The sequence below is a fragment of the Eschrichtius robustus genome, chromosome 14, assembly GCF_028021215.1.
Source record: "Eschrichtius robustus isolate mEscRob2 chromosome 14, mEscRob2.pri, whole genome shotgun sequence".
Lineage (NCBI taxonomy): Eukaryota > Metazoa > Chordata > Mammalia > Artiodactyla > Eschrichtiidae > Eschrichtius > Eschrichtius robustus.
The window spans coordinates 82,139,680-82,156,606 of NC_090837.1; the positions used below are offsets into that span (position 1 = coordinate 82,139,680).

The 16,927-nt window shown below is 36.5% G+C and overlaps 1 protein-coding gene across 3 annotated transcripts in view; it reads left to right on the plus strand.

The window, feature by feature from the left end:
* WDR7 (WD repeat domain 7) overlaps nucleotides 1-16,927 on the plus strand; it is a 364,708-nt gene that overhangs the window by 200,704 nt on the left and 147,077 nt on the right. For all 3 annotated transcript variants that reach the window (XM_068562633.1, XM_068562635.1, XM_068562634.1), the window contains one exon: nucleotides 8,901-9,122. In XM_068562633.1, coding sequence (XP_068418734.1) covers nucleotides 8,901-9,122 — 222 coding nt within the window. The remainder of the gene's footprint in view (nucleotides 1-8,900; nucleotides 9,123-16,927) is intronic.

Here is a 16,927-nt window from a genome sequence, read left to right on the forward strand (position 1 = left end):
ATATATGTTTTTCATAATATCTGCTGATAATACCCCATCACGTTTAAAATGTCAATGGGGCTGAGAAAAGAGAAACAGATAAAAATGAAAATTTGGAAGAATATTTTACTGGTCTGAAAAAAGAAATTTTTTGTACTTTTATTGGCTAATATTTGTAGAGCTTCACACTGTAAAGAGTAAATCATGTGTCTTAATTCTGAAAGTTCCCTTGTCTTTAAGATTGCCTGTGTTAACAAAGATCACTTTGCTAAATTTACTTTTGTTCTTTAATAATTAATCATAACCTAATATTAGCAAATACACTTTACTGCACACAAAAGAGTTGTAAAGAACTACAGTGGAAACTATTTTCTAGCTTAATCCAAATTACTATTTTAAGTAGTCTTTAGATCTTGCAACTGACTTTTCCCCAATCATTCCTATAAAGTCTTACAAAGCCAGTTATTTAATAATATATAACACATATACCTTATTAACTACGAATTGTATTTTTTGCTTTGCTAGGCAGCTCATAGTAAAAGCAATTTATTTTTCTATGATATAGTTCCAAAACATATCGTTAAATAATGAAAGAGTGAAGAAAAAACATTTAAAATTGTACTTTCATTTTACTATAATAAATAGACATTTCTGAATTTTGAGAGTGATGTTTTAGAGTATATTGAAATTTATATCAAATTCAGAAAATATTTGTATCATTATGAGTGTCTCTTGGACTCTATTATTGCCAGGAATTTCTGGCATAAAATTGGTGTGCTAAAATTAATCTGAATGTAATGTTTTGGTTTAAAAAACCCTAATGAGATGCTTGTGATACAGTTTTAAATATAGTATTAATCTCGAAGTGAATTGTGATGGAATTTAACTACATCATTTCATTAATTTTTACTAGAATTATAGACATTGTAACACAGATAAGTCAGCTATAAAAAGCATTCTGATGCTGAATCCTAAACAAAGAATCAAATTTTTGATGACAATTTTTCCAGGTCAAATCACCCAATTCTTAAAGTATATTCTCAGAGTAGTAATTGGTGGTATATTCTTCTCTAAGGTTTTAATACCTAATGCAATAACAGAGCTCCATCAATATATGGCTAATAGCAGATATAAAGTATCTGCTGGTAGGCCATCTCTCATAAAACCACCGTTAGCCTTAATTCAAATCCATTGATTCCTATTCCAGTTAAAACCGAAGAACTTAATATGTCTTTTAATCCTTTTATTGTAAGCTAAGATAAAATTAATTTTACCCTGGAACTGCACAAAGCCAATTAACATCATCTTTAGAGTTATTTAGTAAAGTGCTTCAAACTGTTAAATTTATCTTGACCTCTTGGTTGCACTCTCTGACTGCTTTTTAAATGAAGTAATCAATATCTCACAGCCCTTTAAATAGCTTAAACTTCTCAAATATTTTACCTGTGTTCTAGTTAAGCTGTAAGTAAAGGGTTTACTCCTGCTCCTGGAACTCTAGAGTCAATTATGCTAAATCTAAAGACAATTATGTACTTTTGAGGAACACTGTATGAATTAAATGGTTGTTTTAATAAAATCAAAGGCTCATATTTTGTTTAAAGTAACCCAATAATGAGGAAATATTACTTTCACACAGAACAAGTATTCTGTTCGCAACTTCAAATTTAGAACACTTACGTCCTTTAGCATTGCATGTAGCTTCTGTTTTCCACACAGGGCTAGTTGAAGGTATTAATTTTCTTACTGTGATAGGGCGATCAACCGTCCTGTCAAGAAAATGGATCTCCACGTCACCCTTTAGCATGATTAAATGGAGGCATGTCTCTGTGAAAAAACACCAAATTTTCATGAGACAAATGAAACTGTAGAAAGATCCACTTTTGCAGAATTATCTTATTTTTAATAGCTCAGAATCTCCTATTTGGTTGTCAGTTTATTTGTAGGAAAACATTGCAGCTAATTGTGTATATCTTGTGTTATTTAGGAGAAAACACAGGCGAAGCCAATAATTTTAAATGTTTCCAAATTTGAAAAAAATAAAGAATCAGAAATTGCTGTGTTGTTGTTAGAATAGTAGCAGGGATGGGCATCTGTCACCTTATACATTTACTAATCAGTCAGTGTCTCTTTTAGGGGATCCTTTTCTTGTTCTTACTTCTTTCCATGTTAACAAAGAGCTATCATCTTTTCAGATCTGAGCACTGATAAAAATTACATACCGTAGAATTTCAGCATCAGTAGTGTTCACAGCCAGTTGGACAGTGTTCTTATGAGCCTGTGCACATGCCAAACTTTAAATTACACCAAGTGATGTACTTGACAGCTAATTAAGATGTCATATTTTGGCCACTTAGCCGAGGGCACCTGTTATGATTCTTTCTATTAGCTTAAGAATAAAACTTACAAATGGCAGTTTTAAAGAACATTATTAAAACTTCCCTAAAGCCTTAATTCCTTCCCAAGAAGTGGGAGTTAGGACAAGATGGAGGTAATTAAACAAAAGGGAACATAGAGAAGGTGGGGGACCAGGGTGGAGGTGGAGCTCTCCAAATGCCCCTGTTGTTTAATTTCCTACTGGAAGCAGCCCATGTGCGCTCCGTGCCCCCTCCCCCTTCGAGCATGGCGGTCGCAGAGGCTGGCCGGCCGGGGTCAATGCCTTGCCTATTGATCAGCATCCCTGCAGTCCCTTGCTCCAGCAGCTGCTTCATTGGCTTCTTTCAGGGCCTGCTTCAGTACATTAGAATAGAAATCCATAACCAGAGCTGTGCTCATCCAAGCAGGGGAAGAAACTAAATTAAATGGTACAAAACAATCTTGGATCAGGAGTTTGTGCCACTTCATCTTGATCTAAGATGTCACACCGGGCTCTCTGTCTGAGCACCTGGGCTAGAGGCAGCCATAGTGAAAATAGATGGAGCTGCGATCATTCATTTGTCAGCTAAGGAGCGAGGCAGCGGTTAGCAATTCCCTTCTGCAGAGGTCAGCTGACAGAACAATCAGTGCAACTGCAGAAGAGAGCTTTCCTTTGAACTGTTGTTACTGAGCATGCTCTTGCTGAGACAAGGGGGGAGGGGAGCTTGGTTGGCTTCCTGTTTCTAGAAGACTATGTAAAGAATAAGATATGTGCTCCATGAATCTAGATGTAGTCGCACAGGGCTCTTACTCCTTGTGTCTGTTCCTGTACAGAAATAAAGTGGGTTTTAATTGCATGTGCTGAGGTATAGATTATCAAACTGTTAAATATCACTTTGTCTAGAATTAGGGTCTATTGTCATCCTTCTAAACACAGAGGCAGCGATTATTGATCTTTCTTCCTTTTTAGCGTGGTTAAGCTTTTACGGTGTTTTCCCCCTTTGGCTGCTATAAACTGTCACAGACCAGTGTCATACTTTGAATCTATACTCACGTGTACGCGCTAATACTTTTACTAACATTTCCTCTTTGTCTTTAAAAAGTTAGAAAAAATATCCGTGAAGAGACAGAAATGTGTACTGTGGTGTCAGACTGGAAGATATATCTTATGTAACTGAAATATTTTTAAACATTTTAATTGAGGCTTTTTATAAGAAATGTTAATTCATGAAATATGACTTATCATGACCTTGGAAGTTATAAAATAATTTTATAACATTGGGGGAGCATTATTATAAAGCAGTCTGCATGTGATTTGAAATACACCAAACAAAATAAAGCAAATTAGGAAAATAATAACTAAAATTTTACCTGAAAGAATTAGAATATTTTTAAAGATGGGTCTATTTTCTGTTATCTCATTTCAGATTTTGTCTTTCTATACATGCTTTAAAACTAATGGCAAATTTCCTAAACTAACTTTTTTTTTTAAACAACAAAATGTGACATGCAGACGCTAAGAAACTATAGCAACAACAAGAGCAAATCTTTTTTGTTATCAATTGCACCAAACTTTTCTTGGAATCCAAATAAACAGTAACTACTCTTTGATGTTACCACCTTAGCTTCCTAGATATCTAATCTCCCATTTTTCCTTAAGTGCTTTCATGCCACTTTTTTACTCAATGATTCCTTTCCAGCTCTTAACATCTTTGTAATATCTTTCCATTTCCATTTCTCAGATTCAGCTGGGTCTCCTTGCCCACATCCTATTCTGTCTCTCAGCACAGCTAAATAAATGGAATTTAAGTATGCTAAGAAGCCTTGTGCTCTAGATTTTTTTTTTTTTTTTTAAATTTGGCTTCTGGAAAGGCCAGACCTACCTCTCTTGCAAGGGTTTTAAAAATTTTGTTTTACTTCTGTTTTAGTTAATCAGGATTTTTAAAAGGATTCAGAGCGTGACACCAAATATCTTTCTGTAGTGTGTCTATCAACTACCCAGACCTCACCAGGACCTGGCAGCCACCCACTTCTCTGCATCTCCTATTTAACATCCCAACACCAAACCAACCTTAATCTCTCGCTTTCATTTCTACAATACCCTGTTTATTGCTCATCTCATTTCCAGCATTCTTCATACACGCTCAGAGTGTTTTTCTAAAACCCTAAATTCCATTGTTCAAAGGATTGAACAATGCGAACATGACCAGTAGAGTCATCTGTGATTTGCCCCTTTCCTGACTCTCGCCTCACGTTCTACCATTCCCTTCTTGCTCGTAGCATTCCAGCCCCATGCCCTACTCTTGCAATAGAAATCAACAAATTCTTTATGCTTTAGGTTCTTCCACGTACTGTTCTCTTAGACCATAAAGTTCTCATTGATTTTTCACCTTTACATGTCTAATTCCTGTTTAGTTGCCTCTACATTCAGTGAGGACAGGGACTTTGCTTTTCTTATCCCTATTAATTCATCTTAATTCATCCCATATCAATTCATGAGTTCATATTTGCATAATGCCATGCATACACTAGATCTTTGGTCCTTATATGCTGAATGACTGAGTAGCTGATGGAATGAGTTGTGAATTCTACCACCACTGGTGCTCACTGTTTTCCACTTGACCATTGCATGAGCGGTCTTTTGGTTCGACTTGACCCCAGTCTTGTTTTACCTCACGGTCCACCTCCCATACTACTGCTATCATGATCTTTCTGACAATAAATCGCATGTAACCAGCCTATACAGAATTGTTCAGTGGCTTTCCATCAGCCTAAAGTTAAAAGTCTTCAGCTTGCTGTACAAAGGCCTCTTGTTTTAGTACCCCTTTAGCTTCCCCTTTTGTCATTCCCTGCCTTACTTGCAGTAGTATAGAATGACAAAAGGAAAAAAAAAAAACAAAAACGAAGAGACAAAATAAAACATCTAAAAGTATTCCGAGGTCCCTGCTGCTAATTTCTTGGTTGGCATACTGCTCTGAGGACCCTTCACTGTATTGATTTAATTAATGTATAGAGCAATGGATTGAAGGAGGCCAGAAAAGCTGGGTGGGTTAGTATGAGAAAGGGCAGAAAGCTGAGCTCCAATCAAGATGGCTCCAGAAGTTCACTTTTGAAATCCCTCTGTACCAAATGTATAGCTATGATGGATTAAATATACAAATAGAAAACCAACAAGGCATAACTAGGCTCAAGAAAGATAGAGATCGTTGTGGACAAGTAATGGAATAGAAATGCAATGATCTGGGCTAAAACCAATAGTTGCTTTCCAGAAGTAGGCTTTGGCTCCTATGAACAAAGAGGACTTAAAATATGTAATGAATAGCGCTTAAGGCCAGGAGCTAGTTTATGGCTTCCTCGGTTCCTGGAAGGACATGGAAAGAGTATGAATACGTTGCTATTCAGTTAAAATTGAGGTTGTATTATTAAAGGAGTAGAGGAAAACGGATGCTCACTGTGTGACTTGTACTGTTAAGCATAATAGAAAACAATGAAAAGAAGTGAGCTGCGTTCAATCTGGGAACCTAGAAATAAAGCAAAGAGAAAGAGAGAACGGAGAGAAAACCTAAAGGAAGTGGGAGAAATAATAAAAATAACAGCAGAAATTAGTGAAATAGAAAGCTGAAACAGTCAGATCAAAACCACAGTGTTTTTGGAAATCTGATAAAATATATATTTCTAGAAAAACTGATTAAGAAAAGCATGAAAACTAATATTAGAGAAGGCACAAGGAAATAATACTTAAAAAGATTCATAGCAACTGATACAATTGAGATTTTTAAATCATAGAGAGCACTCTACATAACTTCAGACCAATACATTTAAAAACTTAGATGAAATGGGTAATTCTACAACTATAAGCTATCCGAAATGATTCAAGAAGAAACAGAAAATCAAGCCAAATAACTGTTACAGAAAATGAATTCATAATAAAAAATATTCCTTCTTCCACCCTTGCACCTTCCCTGCCCTTGCATCCCCTACTCCCTGACTTCAGAAGGGGAGCATCCTGAGAACACAGGCCCTGATCATTTTAGAGGAGAATTGTCATCTAACTTCAAGAATTCTTTAACTGTTTTCAAAGAATTGGGGAGTGAAAGTTAACCCAGTTTTGGTGGCTTGTATTATATTGCTACCAAGACCCAACAAGAATAGTACATGAAAAGAAAATCATAGTTCAATCTTGCCTATGGACATAAACTCAAAAAACTCTATTAGCAAATTTAGTTCAGAGTCTGCCTATTGGCCTATTTACCTACCTACCTACCTACCTACCTATCTATCTATCTATCTATTGATCTCCATTCATCCATGTACTCTGAGTTTACCCCTGGAATGCAAGCATAGTTCAAGGCCAGAAAATATACATTTCAGGTAATAACATTGATATGATTATATAATAGATAGATAAAAAGTATTTGATAAGGTCAGGATCATGGTGACCTCTAGGGCAAGAGGGAGACGTAGTAAAGTCAAAACACAATCCATGGTAGGCTTTAGTCATATCCACATTAGTTAATTACTTTTAAATATCTGAAGCACCTATGGAAAACATTAAGATTTTACAAAGTTGCTTGTGTACATGTATATTTCATGATATTCTTTATATATTCTCAATGTAATTCTTTTGATGCTTGTGATATCGTATAATAAATATCAAACAAAAAATAAAAGGTAGACCACTTACAGAAACAGGTAGAACTGGAAAAGGGTAGGACTGAGCAAAAGACCAAATCTTGGGAGCATTTGGGAGAATGAATGAAGTGTAGTTACCTTAGAGAAAGGTTGGGAAAATAAATTTTAAGAAGTAGTGTTATGTGTTAAGAATGTAATTCCCCATTACCTACTTACTGATACTTTAATAAAGATTTCAAATTGTTCTCCATTATGTTTTGGGTGTCATGCTGGTATTTCTTCTGCATGTGAAATTATACTGAGCTTTGCCCAGGTTGTGAGCGCTTCTTCAAACGGCTGGTTGGGCGTCTGCGTTCTGGTCCATCTGGACAAAGTATTCGTCCTTTGCCTTCCTCTTACTGTCCATCTCTCTTATTTCCTGGCAAACTTCCACTTATCTTTTGAGTTTTAAATTCAGCATTTCCTCCTTTGTGGACAGGCTCTGCTTTTGTATGTACTAGTGAGCTTCTTGAGAACCTGTACTACTTATTTTCCTGTTTGCAATTCCCTGGCCCAAAGAAGGTGCTCAATAAATATTTGTAAAGTTAGTGGGCAAATTAATAAATGAGTTAGCAATTTTTTCTTAAAAAGAGCTTTATTTAGATATGATTTATATTCCATAAAATTCATCCTTTAAAATGTAGAATCCAGTGATTCTTAGTATATTTGGAGTTGTGCAGATACCATAATCTAATTTTAGAAGTTTTTCATCTCAAAAACCTAGTACTCATTAGCCATCATTAACCATTTCACCTCGGTCCCAGTCTACTTTCTGTCTATATAGATTTGCCTATTCTGGACATTTCATGAAAATGGAATTATACAACAACACGTGGTCCTTTGTGACTGGCTTTTTTCCCTTAGCATAGTGTTTTCAAGGTCATCCACATTGCAGCATGTATTAGTGCTTCATTCCTTTTTATTGCTGAATAGTATTTTATTGGATGGGTGTAGCACATTTTGTTTAGCCGTTTATCAGCTGATGGACTTTTGAGTTGTTTCTACTTTTTGGATCTTATGAATAATGCTGCTATGGACATTCATGTACAAGTCTTTATGTGTACATTCGTTTTCACTCCTCTTGGGTAGATACCTAGGAGTGGGATTGCTGGGCCATATGTTATAACTCTAACTGCCAAACTATTTTCCAAAGTATGAATAGTTGTATCATTGTACATTGCCACCAGCAATGCGTGAGAGTTTCAATTTCTGTACAGACTCGACAATACATGTCATGGTCTGTCCTTTTAATTGCAGCCATTCTAGTAGATGTGAAGTGGTATCTCACTGTGGTTTTGATTTCCATTTTTCTAATGACCAATGATGTTGAGCAGCTTTAATATGCATATTGGCCATTCATATATCTTTGGAGAATTATCTATTTAAATTGGTTGCTCATTTTAAAAGTTGGATTTTCTTAATATTGAGTTGTAAGAAGTGGTCCTTAAGTATTCTGGATACAATCCCTTATTAGATATATAATTTGACAATATTTTCTCTCAGTCTGTATGTTCTTTTTACTTTCCTGATTATGTCATTTGAAGCTCAAAAGTTTTTAATACTGAAGTTCAATTTAAAAAAAAATTTTTTAATTACTCATGCTTTTGCTATAATATCTAAGAAATCATTGTCTAACCCAAGATCATAAAAAAATATACATTTTTTTTCTGTAAGTTATTTAATTTTAGCTCTTATATTTAGGACTGTAATCCATTTTGAGCTGATTTTCTTACATGGTGAGAGGTAGAAATCCAAATTCATTCTTTTGCACATGGAAAACCAGTTGTTCCAGTGCCGTTTGTTGAAAAGCCTGTTCATTCCTGAGAGACCAATCTGGAATGTGTTTCTTATATGTATCGATAGTCTTTTAATTTCTATTCTTATGTTTTGGTTTTCAGGTTGCTTATCAAGTGTCCCACAAATGAAAAAAATTTCCACGTCTTATGAGGAAAGACGGAAGCAAGCTACTGCTATTGTTTTACTAGGAGTAATAGGAGCTGAATTTGGTGCAGAAATTGAACCTCCTAAACTGCTGACCAGACCTCGAAGCTCTAGTCAAATTCCTGAGGGATTTGGTTTGACTAGTGGTGGATCCAACTACTCACTGGCCAGACATACTTGTAAGTTAAAAATTCCTAACGCCGACCTATTGCTTCTCAGTACATACTACCTGTTAACAGAATCTCAGAATATTGAACATATCCTGAGTTTTAGCTCAGATAGAATGCTTAAATGAAACTGGAAAGCAGCACAATCTATTTGGCACATTACCCTGTAGTTATAGTTCTGGGACTTCTTTTTAAAAGTTAAAACATGGTCTTTTAAATGCTTTTCTTAAAATAACACATTTCTGAGCTTTGTGTTTCCACATTTTGGTCAAGACTTTAGCGAAAACTTCTAACTTCTAAAATAATTTCCGAAAAACTATGCATCTTGTCCTGAATGTGATTTGAAAAGTCAGGGGTGGAAGACCAATTTTTTATTTAAAAAAAAAAAAAATGTGTGTGTGTGTGTGTGTATGTGGATAAATATATATGTATGTATTTTAAAGAACGTGAATGAGGAACTATGAATTACTTCTGTAATTTAAAAAGTATTCCAATAACATTATTCCAATAATGACTAAAAAATTACATTCAGAGCTCAAAGGGTTTGTGTCATATTGCTCCTTTTGGTTCTGTGGTTGGTATGTTAATAATAGGTAAGGGTATTTTATAATGAGGTCTTTTGGTCCTTTAGTGTCAGAACTCCCTTAGGTAAGGACGGAATGTTACTACCATATTGCAGAATCATTTCTAACAAATGTGCCATCTTAACTACCAAATATATCAAGATATTCTTTGTAGCATAAATTGCAATGTGTTCTTTTGGGGTTTTGGCTTTTAAGCAAGGGGAAAAGATATAGGCTACTTTGTTAGTTGTGACAGCAGAGAAGTTCACTAGATCATTGTCACATACTTTTGCTGAGAAACCAAGGAGCCATATTGGTGGCTTTATTATTGAAGCCCTTTTATAGACTTAGCTGCCTGCCTGCTCCTCCCTCCCCACCCGACCCCAACCTCTTTTTAGATTCTTAATCCAACAAATACGTATTAGTGGTTGGTAATCTCTTGATCTCCGTTTGACATTGAGAATCAGGGAGTAATAATAGGAATACCACCACCACCAATAATAAAGCAACCACGTAATTCTTTTGAGCATGATTTTAAGCTCTTTACATGCACTAACTCACTTAATCCTCACAATAACCCATAAAGTGGGTTGTTCCTCAATTATCTCCATTTTACACATAATACTAATTGAGCACAGAGAGGTTTCCTTAACCTGGCTGAGATCGTTCCTCCGGGAAATGGCAGTTTTTGTCTTAACAGTCTGTTGGTTCTAGAGCTCATGCTTTTGACCATTGTGTAAACTGCTACTGCTCAATGGTTTCTGGTGAAAAGGGTTTAATGACTAACATGTGCTATTAGTTTATAATCTAAAAAACACTTTCTTTTCTATCCCTTCATTTGATCATCAGAACAGATGATCATCAAAATAGAAATGAAGATTTCCTCAAAGTAGCTCAGCCAAAATGTAGTAAAACCTGAATTTGAACTCAAGCTTCTTGCGACCTGAAAACCCACGCTCTTCCCATTCCCCCCCCCCCCCCCCCCCGCCCCCGGGCACGTCCACTTCCCCTCTCCTGCAGAGGCCTCTTCATCTTTCCCCAGGTTCTTCAGGTTCCCTGTTTTCCATTCATAAAACCCTGCTCAAATCTCACCTTCTCTACCAAGGGCTCTTTAATGGGCCCAACCTTTCTGTGTCACTCCAGACAGCCTAGGACTTATATAGAGAGAGCCTTATTTAGAATCTTGACATTAGAATACTAGAGGTTAGTGAAACCTTGACATGATTTAGTTTGGTGGCTTTCAAACTTTTTTGCTCACCGTCTCTCTAATGAGTATCAAGAAATGTCTAATCCCTTGCACATTTTTATATTGACAGCTAAAACTTTTTTTTTTAACATCTTTATTGGAGTATACTTGCTTTACAATGGTGTGTTAGTTTCTGCTTTATAACAAAGTGAATCAGCTATATGTATACATATATCCCCATATCGCCTCCCTCTTGCATCTCCCTCCCACCCTCCCTATCCCACCCCTCTAGGTGGTCACAAAGCACCGAGCTGATCTCCCTGTGCTATTCAGCTGCTTCCCACTAGCTATCTATTTTACATTTGGTAGTGTATATATGTCCATGCCACGCTCTCACTTCGTCCCAGCTTCCCCTTCCCCCTCTCCACGTCCTCAAGTCCATTCTCTATGTCTGCGTCTGTATTCCTGTCCTGCCCCTACGTTCATCAGAACCATTTTCTTTTTTTTTTTTTTTAGATTCCATATATATGTGTTAGCATACGGTATTTGTTTTTCTCTTTCTGACTTACTTCACTCTGTATGACAGTTGCTAGGTCCATCCACCTCACTACAAATAACTCAATTTCATTTCTTATTATGGCTGAGTAATATTCCATTGTATATATGTGCCACATCTTCTTTATCCATTCATCTGCCGATGGACACTTAGATTGCTTCCATGTCCTGGCTCTTGTAAACAGAGCTGCAGTGAACATTGTAGTACATGACTCTTTTCGAATTATGGTTTTCTCAGGGTATATGCCCAGTAGTGGGATTGCTGGGTCGTATGGTAGTTCCATTTTTAGTTTTTTAAGCAACCTTCATACTGTTCTCCATAGTGTGACAGCTAAAACTTTTTAATAGTAAGTTTAAACATTTGCAAAAGATATAATTTTGAGGATATTGTGAATATTGACATTTAAAAATAAAACTATTGTTCTTTTAAATATATTCAGTAGAATATTTGGCATAACTGTTTGGTATCCATCATCATCCATTAAAAAAACTGCATGACAGACTTTCCTTTAAATGTCAGAAATCTTACATCCTTGATTATTTTCCTTGAAGAGAGAAAATTTCTACCCTCCCAGTTTTAGCCAAGGTGTTAATTTGCATATTTAGCATCCCAAAATCAATTCCTTTAAACTAACTGTGCCTTAAAACTACGTGTGCTTACAAAACTATGTGTTCCTTGAAAAGTTTTAAGATGTTCCCTTTTGAAGGGATTACTTATTTTGAAGGCTACTGATTTAGTCCAACATGTTTTATATAATATTTCAATAGCATTCATTTGTATTTTATATTTTCCTGCAAGGAAAGTAAACATAAATGTTGTTTCTCTGGAATTTTCATATAGCTTAATATCTTAGTTATCTAGACTAATACTGTTATCGTCTGTTTTCTAACCACAGTTTATCTTTATATAAAATTCTGATATTCATGAATTTGCTTCTGTATGTCTTTTCTTTTGACTTATAGTTTCATCTGCAAATTGTTACTGCTGTAACTAGAAAAAGAGGAAATGGGTTAGGTGAAAAGAGGCAATTTTTAAAAAGCTATAGCCCAGTAGAAATAGAGATTTTTCAAAGAAGCCCTAGGAATTGATAAAAGAACCAAAGGGTCTTAGTACTGCTCTTCGGTTTATTAAAATTCAGGGAGCTGAACTACATACAGTAAAGGGGTCCCAAAGCCTGTTTCTGACGTGCCGGAAACCCTGGGCTGAACGGTGCTATGGAGGGACTTTTGCCTGGGGCAACCTCAGCTTTCCCAGGCAAGGGAAATAAAATTTACCCAAACATTCAAAATAGTGCAGACTTTTGGAACCAAGTTTGTTCTTTGAGCACTTTGGATAAAGAATGTAGATGTAGATAGGGCAGAAGGTAGTGTTTCTTAGCAAATAATATTTATAATTACTTCATTGTAACAAAAGACAGATTCTGAGAGGTTTCTTAGCAAGCAGAAATCATATATAAAAATGAATAATGTAGTACCTATTGGAACAAGTTCAAAATGTATAAAAATGTCCACGATATTTTCCTCTTATTATGGTTGCCCTATTTTATTTTAATAATTTTAAAGTATTTTCAAGATACTCATGAGTTTCTTTTAACTTCCATCCCATTGTCCTATTTTTTCCTCAAAGGTCTTAGATTCCTTGGTGGTAGATTTGCGTACCACAGGGATTTTTAAGAATTGGGATGTCTTGATTAAATTTATGTTTATCGGTTTAAATATTGCTCTCTTTTTAAAAAAATTTTTTTATTATTTGAAATCTATAGATGGTTTATTTTATTTTTTGGCCATGCCGTGGGGCGTGTGGGATCTTAGTTCCCCGACCAGGGATTGAACCCATGCCCCCTGCATTGGGAGCGTGGAGTCCCAACCACTGGACCACCAGGGAAGTCCCACATCTTGCTCTCTTGATTGGAAACAGTCAGATGTCTAAATGTTCTGTGTGTTACTTGGGCTCTTTTCAGTCAGTTCTGTGTAATATTAACCTGCTATAATGTTAACCTGCCAGAAGTTACTGTAGGTATTGCTATGATATTTGTTTATGTGGCATTTAGAATGTATTGCTACCATTAAATATTTAGTCTTTATGGCATCCTATTGAATGAGATAATAATTATTATCCTCATTCTGAGATAAGGCCATTAAGATACAATATTTTTTGAAGTTTAATTGCTGGAGTTCTAGCCTTCCTCGTAAAGCCATTCTGTGAAAACTCATAATGTAGTCAAATTCCAATTATCCACATTGATGGGGAGGGCGGGGAGAGACACTGATGCCTAATTCAAAAGTCATACATAGTTTTATAATACATTTTATACTTATGTTGGAATATATATGAATCTTTTGTGGGTGTTACATTTTACATAAAGTGTCAAAATCACATATTGAAGACAAAGCTGAAGGACTCTGGAGATTAAGAGGCCTAGGCCAGGCTACTCTGTGACCTTGTACTGTTGGGAAGCAAAGCGACCCTCTGGGTTGCAGTTTCCTCTTGTATAAAATAAAGAGCAGGAACTGTTCTGTCTTTAAAGCCCCTTTCGGTCCAATTAGTCTCTGCGTCTGAAGTGAAATGGAAAACATCCCAGGAAATTTCCCTTCTTCATCTTCCCAGTTTCCTCTCCTTGTAGGGATGGATGCCTTCTTGTGTCTCATCAACTCAACTTCAATAGGGACTTCCCTTAATTTTTATTCCAATCCACAAATTAGGCATTGTTAAGAATATTTTAGGGAATTATTTATAATGTTACCTTTTAGATCTTTTGGTTCATTCTTTCATTTGGTCTCTTCTGCTCATTTTATAATTGTGGAATGATGCTGGCACATCTGTAGTAGATCCCATTTTGATCTCTCATTAGCTTTCTGACTTTGGGCAAGTGTCGTAACTTGCCTAGGCAGCCGACTCTGAGACAGACTTGTGTGTGGGAGTATCCTTGGGATCCGTACCTTGAGGGAGTGAAAGAGGCAGGGTTGGGCAGGGGGAGAAGTTGAATTGCATTTCAATTGCCTAGAAAGCTTCAGTGACCTTGGGAACTCTGGAGCTGGGATAGACTTTGGACTTGTCCTGAATTGAGTCTAAGGCCTCAGCCTTTAAGTCCCACGTCATTCAGTTATTGGATCGGTGGTGCCCTGCGGAAGGGGTGTGACCTTGGGTGAGGCAGCTCTTTTCATCCTGGGGCAAATCCCACAGAAGGAATCAGCTGAGTCTTTTCAGCCATGAACAGCAGCAGGAGCTTGGGGAGTGATTGCTTCTGTCGTGGAGGGGAGGAGATGGGCAGCCTCTCCAGGCTTCCACTCAGCATGTTACTCATTCCTGTGTGTCCCAGCTCCCCCTTATGTCCACAGACGTGGAGAGAGGCACCACCATTTATTTAACACACTGTTTATTCCAAGTCCATATGTATCTCTTGTTACCCTGCAAGACAGATATTTTATCCAACATGAGGCACATTAATAATAGCTGATTCCTGAGCGTTTACTCTGTGCCAGGCATTTTGCTATGCTCTTTACATGTATTATCTTATTTAATCTTCAGAACATATCAATTAACACTATTAAATCTTCAAACATATCAATTAACACTATTAAACTATCAATTAACACTATCTTATTTAATCTTCAAAACATATCAATTAACACTATTACCATTTATCAGATGAGGACACTGAAGCTTTGCTCAGTACTCACTGAACATTGATGAAGTTGGATTAAGCTTTCTTCTTGCAGACAGTAAATTGAAGGCATAGGTCAAAACATTTCAACATCATACTGCTAAAAAGTGTCAGGCCTGGACTTGAACACTTGTCTTCCAAATCTAAATCAGTGTTTGTTCACCATTTCACACAGTTGTCTTGTGTTATAAACAAGTGTGATCCAGAAGTGGTGCTGCACAAAAGAGGGGCATGTCAGCAAGCAGCAGCTCACCTGGAAATAGGAGCACTGTTGAATCATTTGTTTAGGGATCTGCTGGTGCCACAGAGGGATAAACATGTACAAAATCCACATCCCCATACTTACGAAATGGTTTGCATCTATGTTGTGAAATATTTAGAATAGAGGAAGAAAATGATTTTTTTCCCTGCCGTGGGTCTTTAGAAATTCTACAACGCCAGGGTTCTTCAGCTGGCCAAGGTGCACGGTGTCACTGATGTTACCTGGAAAATGCTATGTTTATGTGCACTTGCATTTCTGTTCTGGAAAAAAGTTCCAGATTCCATTCAATTCTCAAGAGACAGTCACTAAAATAAAAACAGTTAAGAACCCCAAGAGTTTGTTGGAATAAATGGCTTCTTTGTTATTATGATTTTTTAAAACAAGATAGAGTTATGTTCCTCTTGATCAGTTCAGCTGTAATACCACCAAATGGAAGCCTCAGTTAGATGTTGTCTCAGGAATGTTTAAATTCTGTGAAACCTGTATTTAGAGTTTTACATTATTCTGGTGCTGTGCTTGATTTTACTTTGTTGTGGTCTACTGTCGTGAAAATGATCCCGCATATACTTTGTGTACTTTCTAACCATTCATGTTTTATTTAATGACTATATTAATATTGGTTGAAGTTGATGTAATAATGAATTTATTTCCTACATTTTAAGGTGAGAAAGTTAAGCCAAATCTCAGGTGTTTTATTCAGCAAGATTGGGACCAAGTCACTGAATTGCAATTAATAACAAAACTAGCAGTGGTGGCAAGTTATGAAAAAAAGCAGCAACAATGATGAAGAAAGCATTGTTGCATTTGCAAGGATAAGCAGTGACCAAAAAAAAATGGTATCTTTTCACTGGTCACACAAAAGCCATCAGATGGTGTTGCTGAGCTGCCGCTTCAGCCATAGAGTTTGCATTTCCATTTGCTTTCCCTTGTGTGTCTAACCTGGCCTTCCAGGCACCTGCAAGGGAACCTGCCTCCCTGCCTGGCTTCTTACCCCACTGTCCACCTCATTCTCTCTTCTCATTGTCCTAACTCAGCATTCCCTGTTCTTTACTGCCACTTCTCGCTTGTAATTTTACCTTTGAAAATCATCCTGGTCCAGATGCCACTTGACTTGCATTGCCATCACATCTTCAGTGTTTAGAACTGTAATTCTTCATTCTGGCTATGCTCTAAAATCATACGTAGAATGTTTTAAAAATGCATGTGTCTGAGCCTCACCCTGGAGTTCCTATTCAGAAAGTCAGGGGTGGGGTTTGGGCATCTATGTTATTTTTAAAGCTTCACATGTGATTTTCATCTGTAGCCAGAATAGAGGAACCCAGTAGAATATAGAGTCCTTCACAGTTATTTTACATTGAGTGTTCTATGGTAGTTCTGGTCACTAAACTACCTTAATGCACGAATTGTAATTTTCTTTATATTTTAAATTGGAAGAGGTAGTGGGAACTAATCAGAGTGAATAAGTGACATTTATATTACTCTCAGGGCTAATTCTTTAGGTAGTTCAGCCTTTTTATTGGAATTTCATTATTCTGGATTGCTTGGGTTTGAATCTTGAATCACTACTCAGTAGCTGTGTGGCCTTA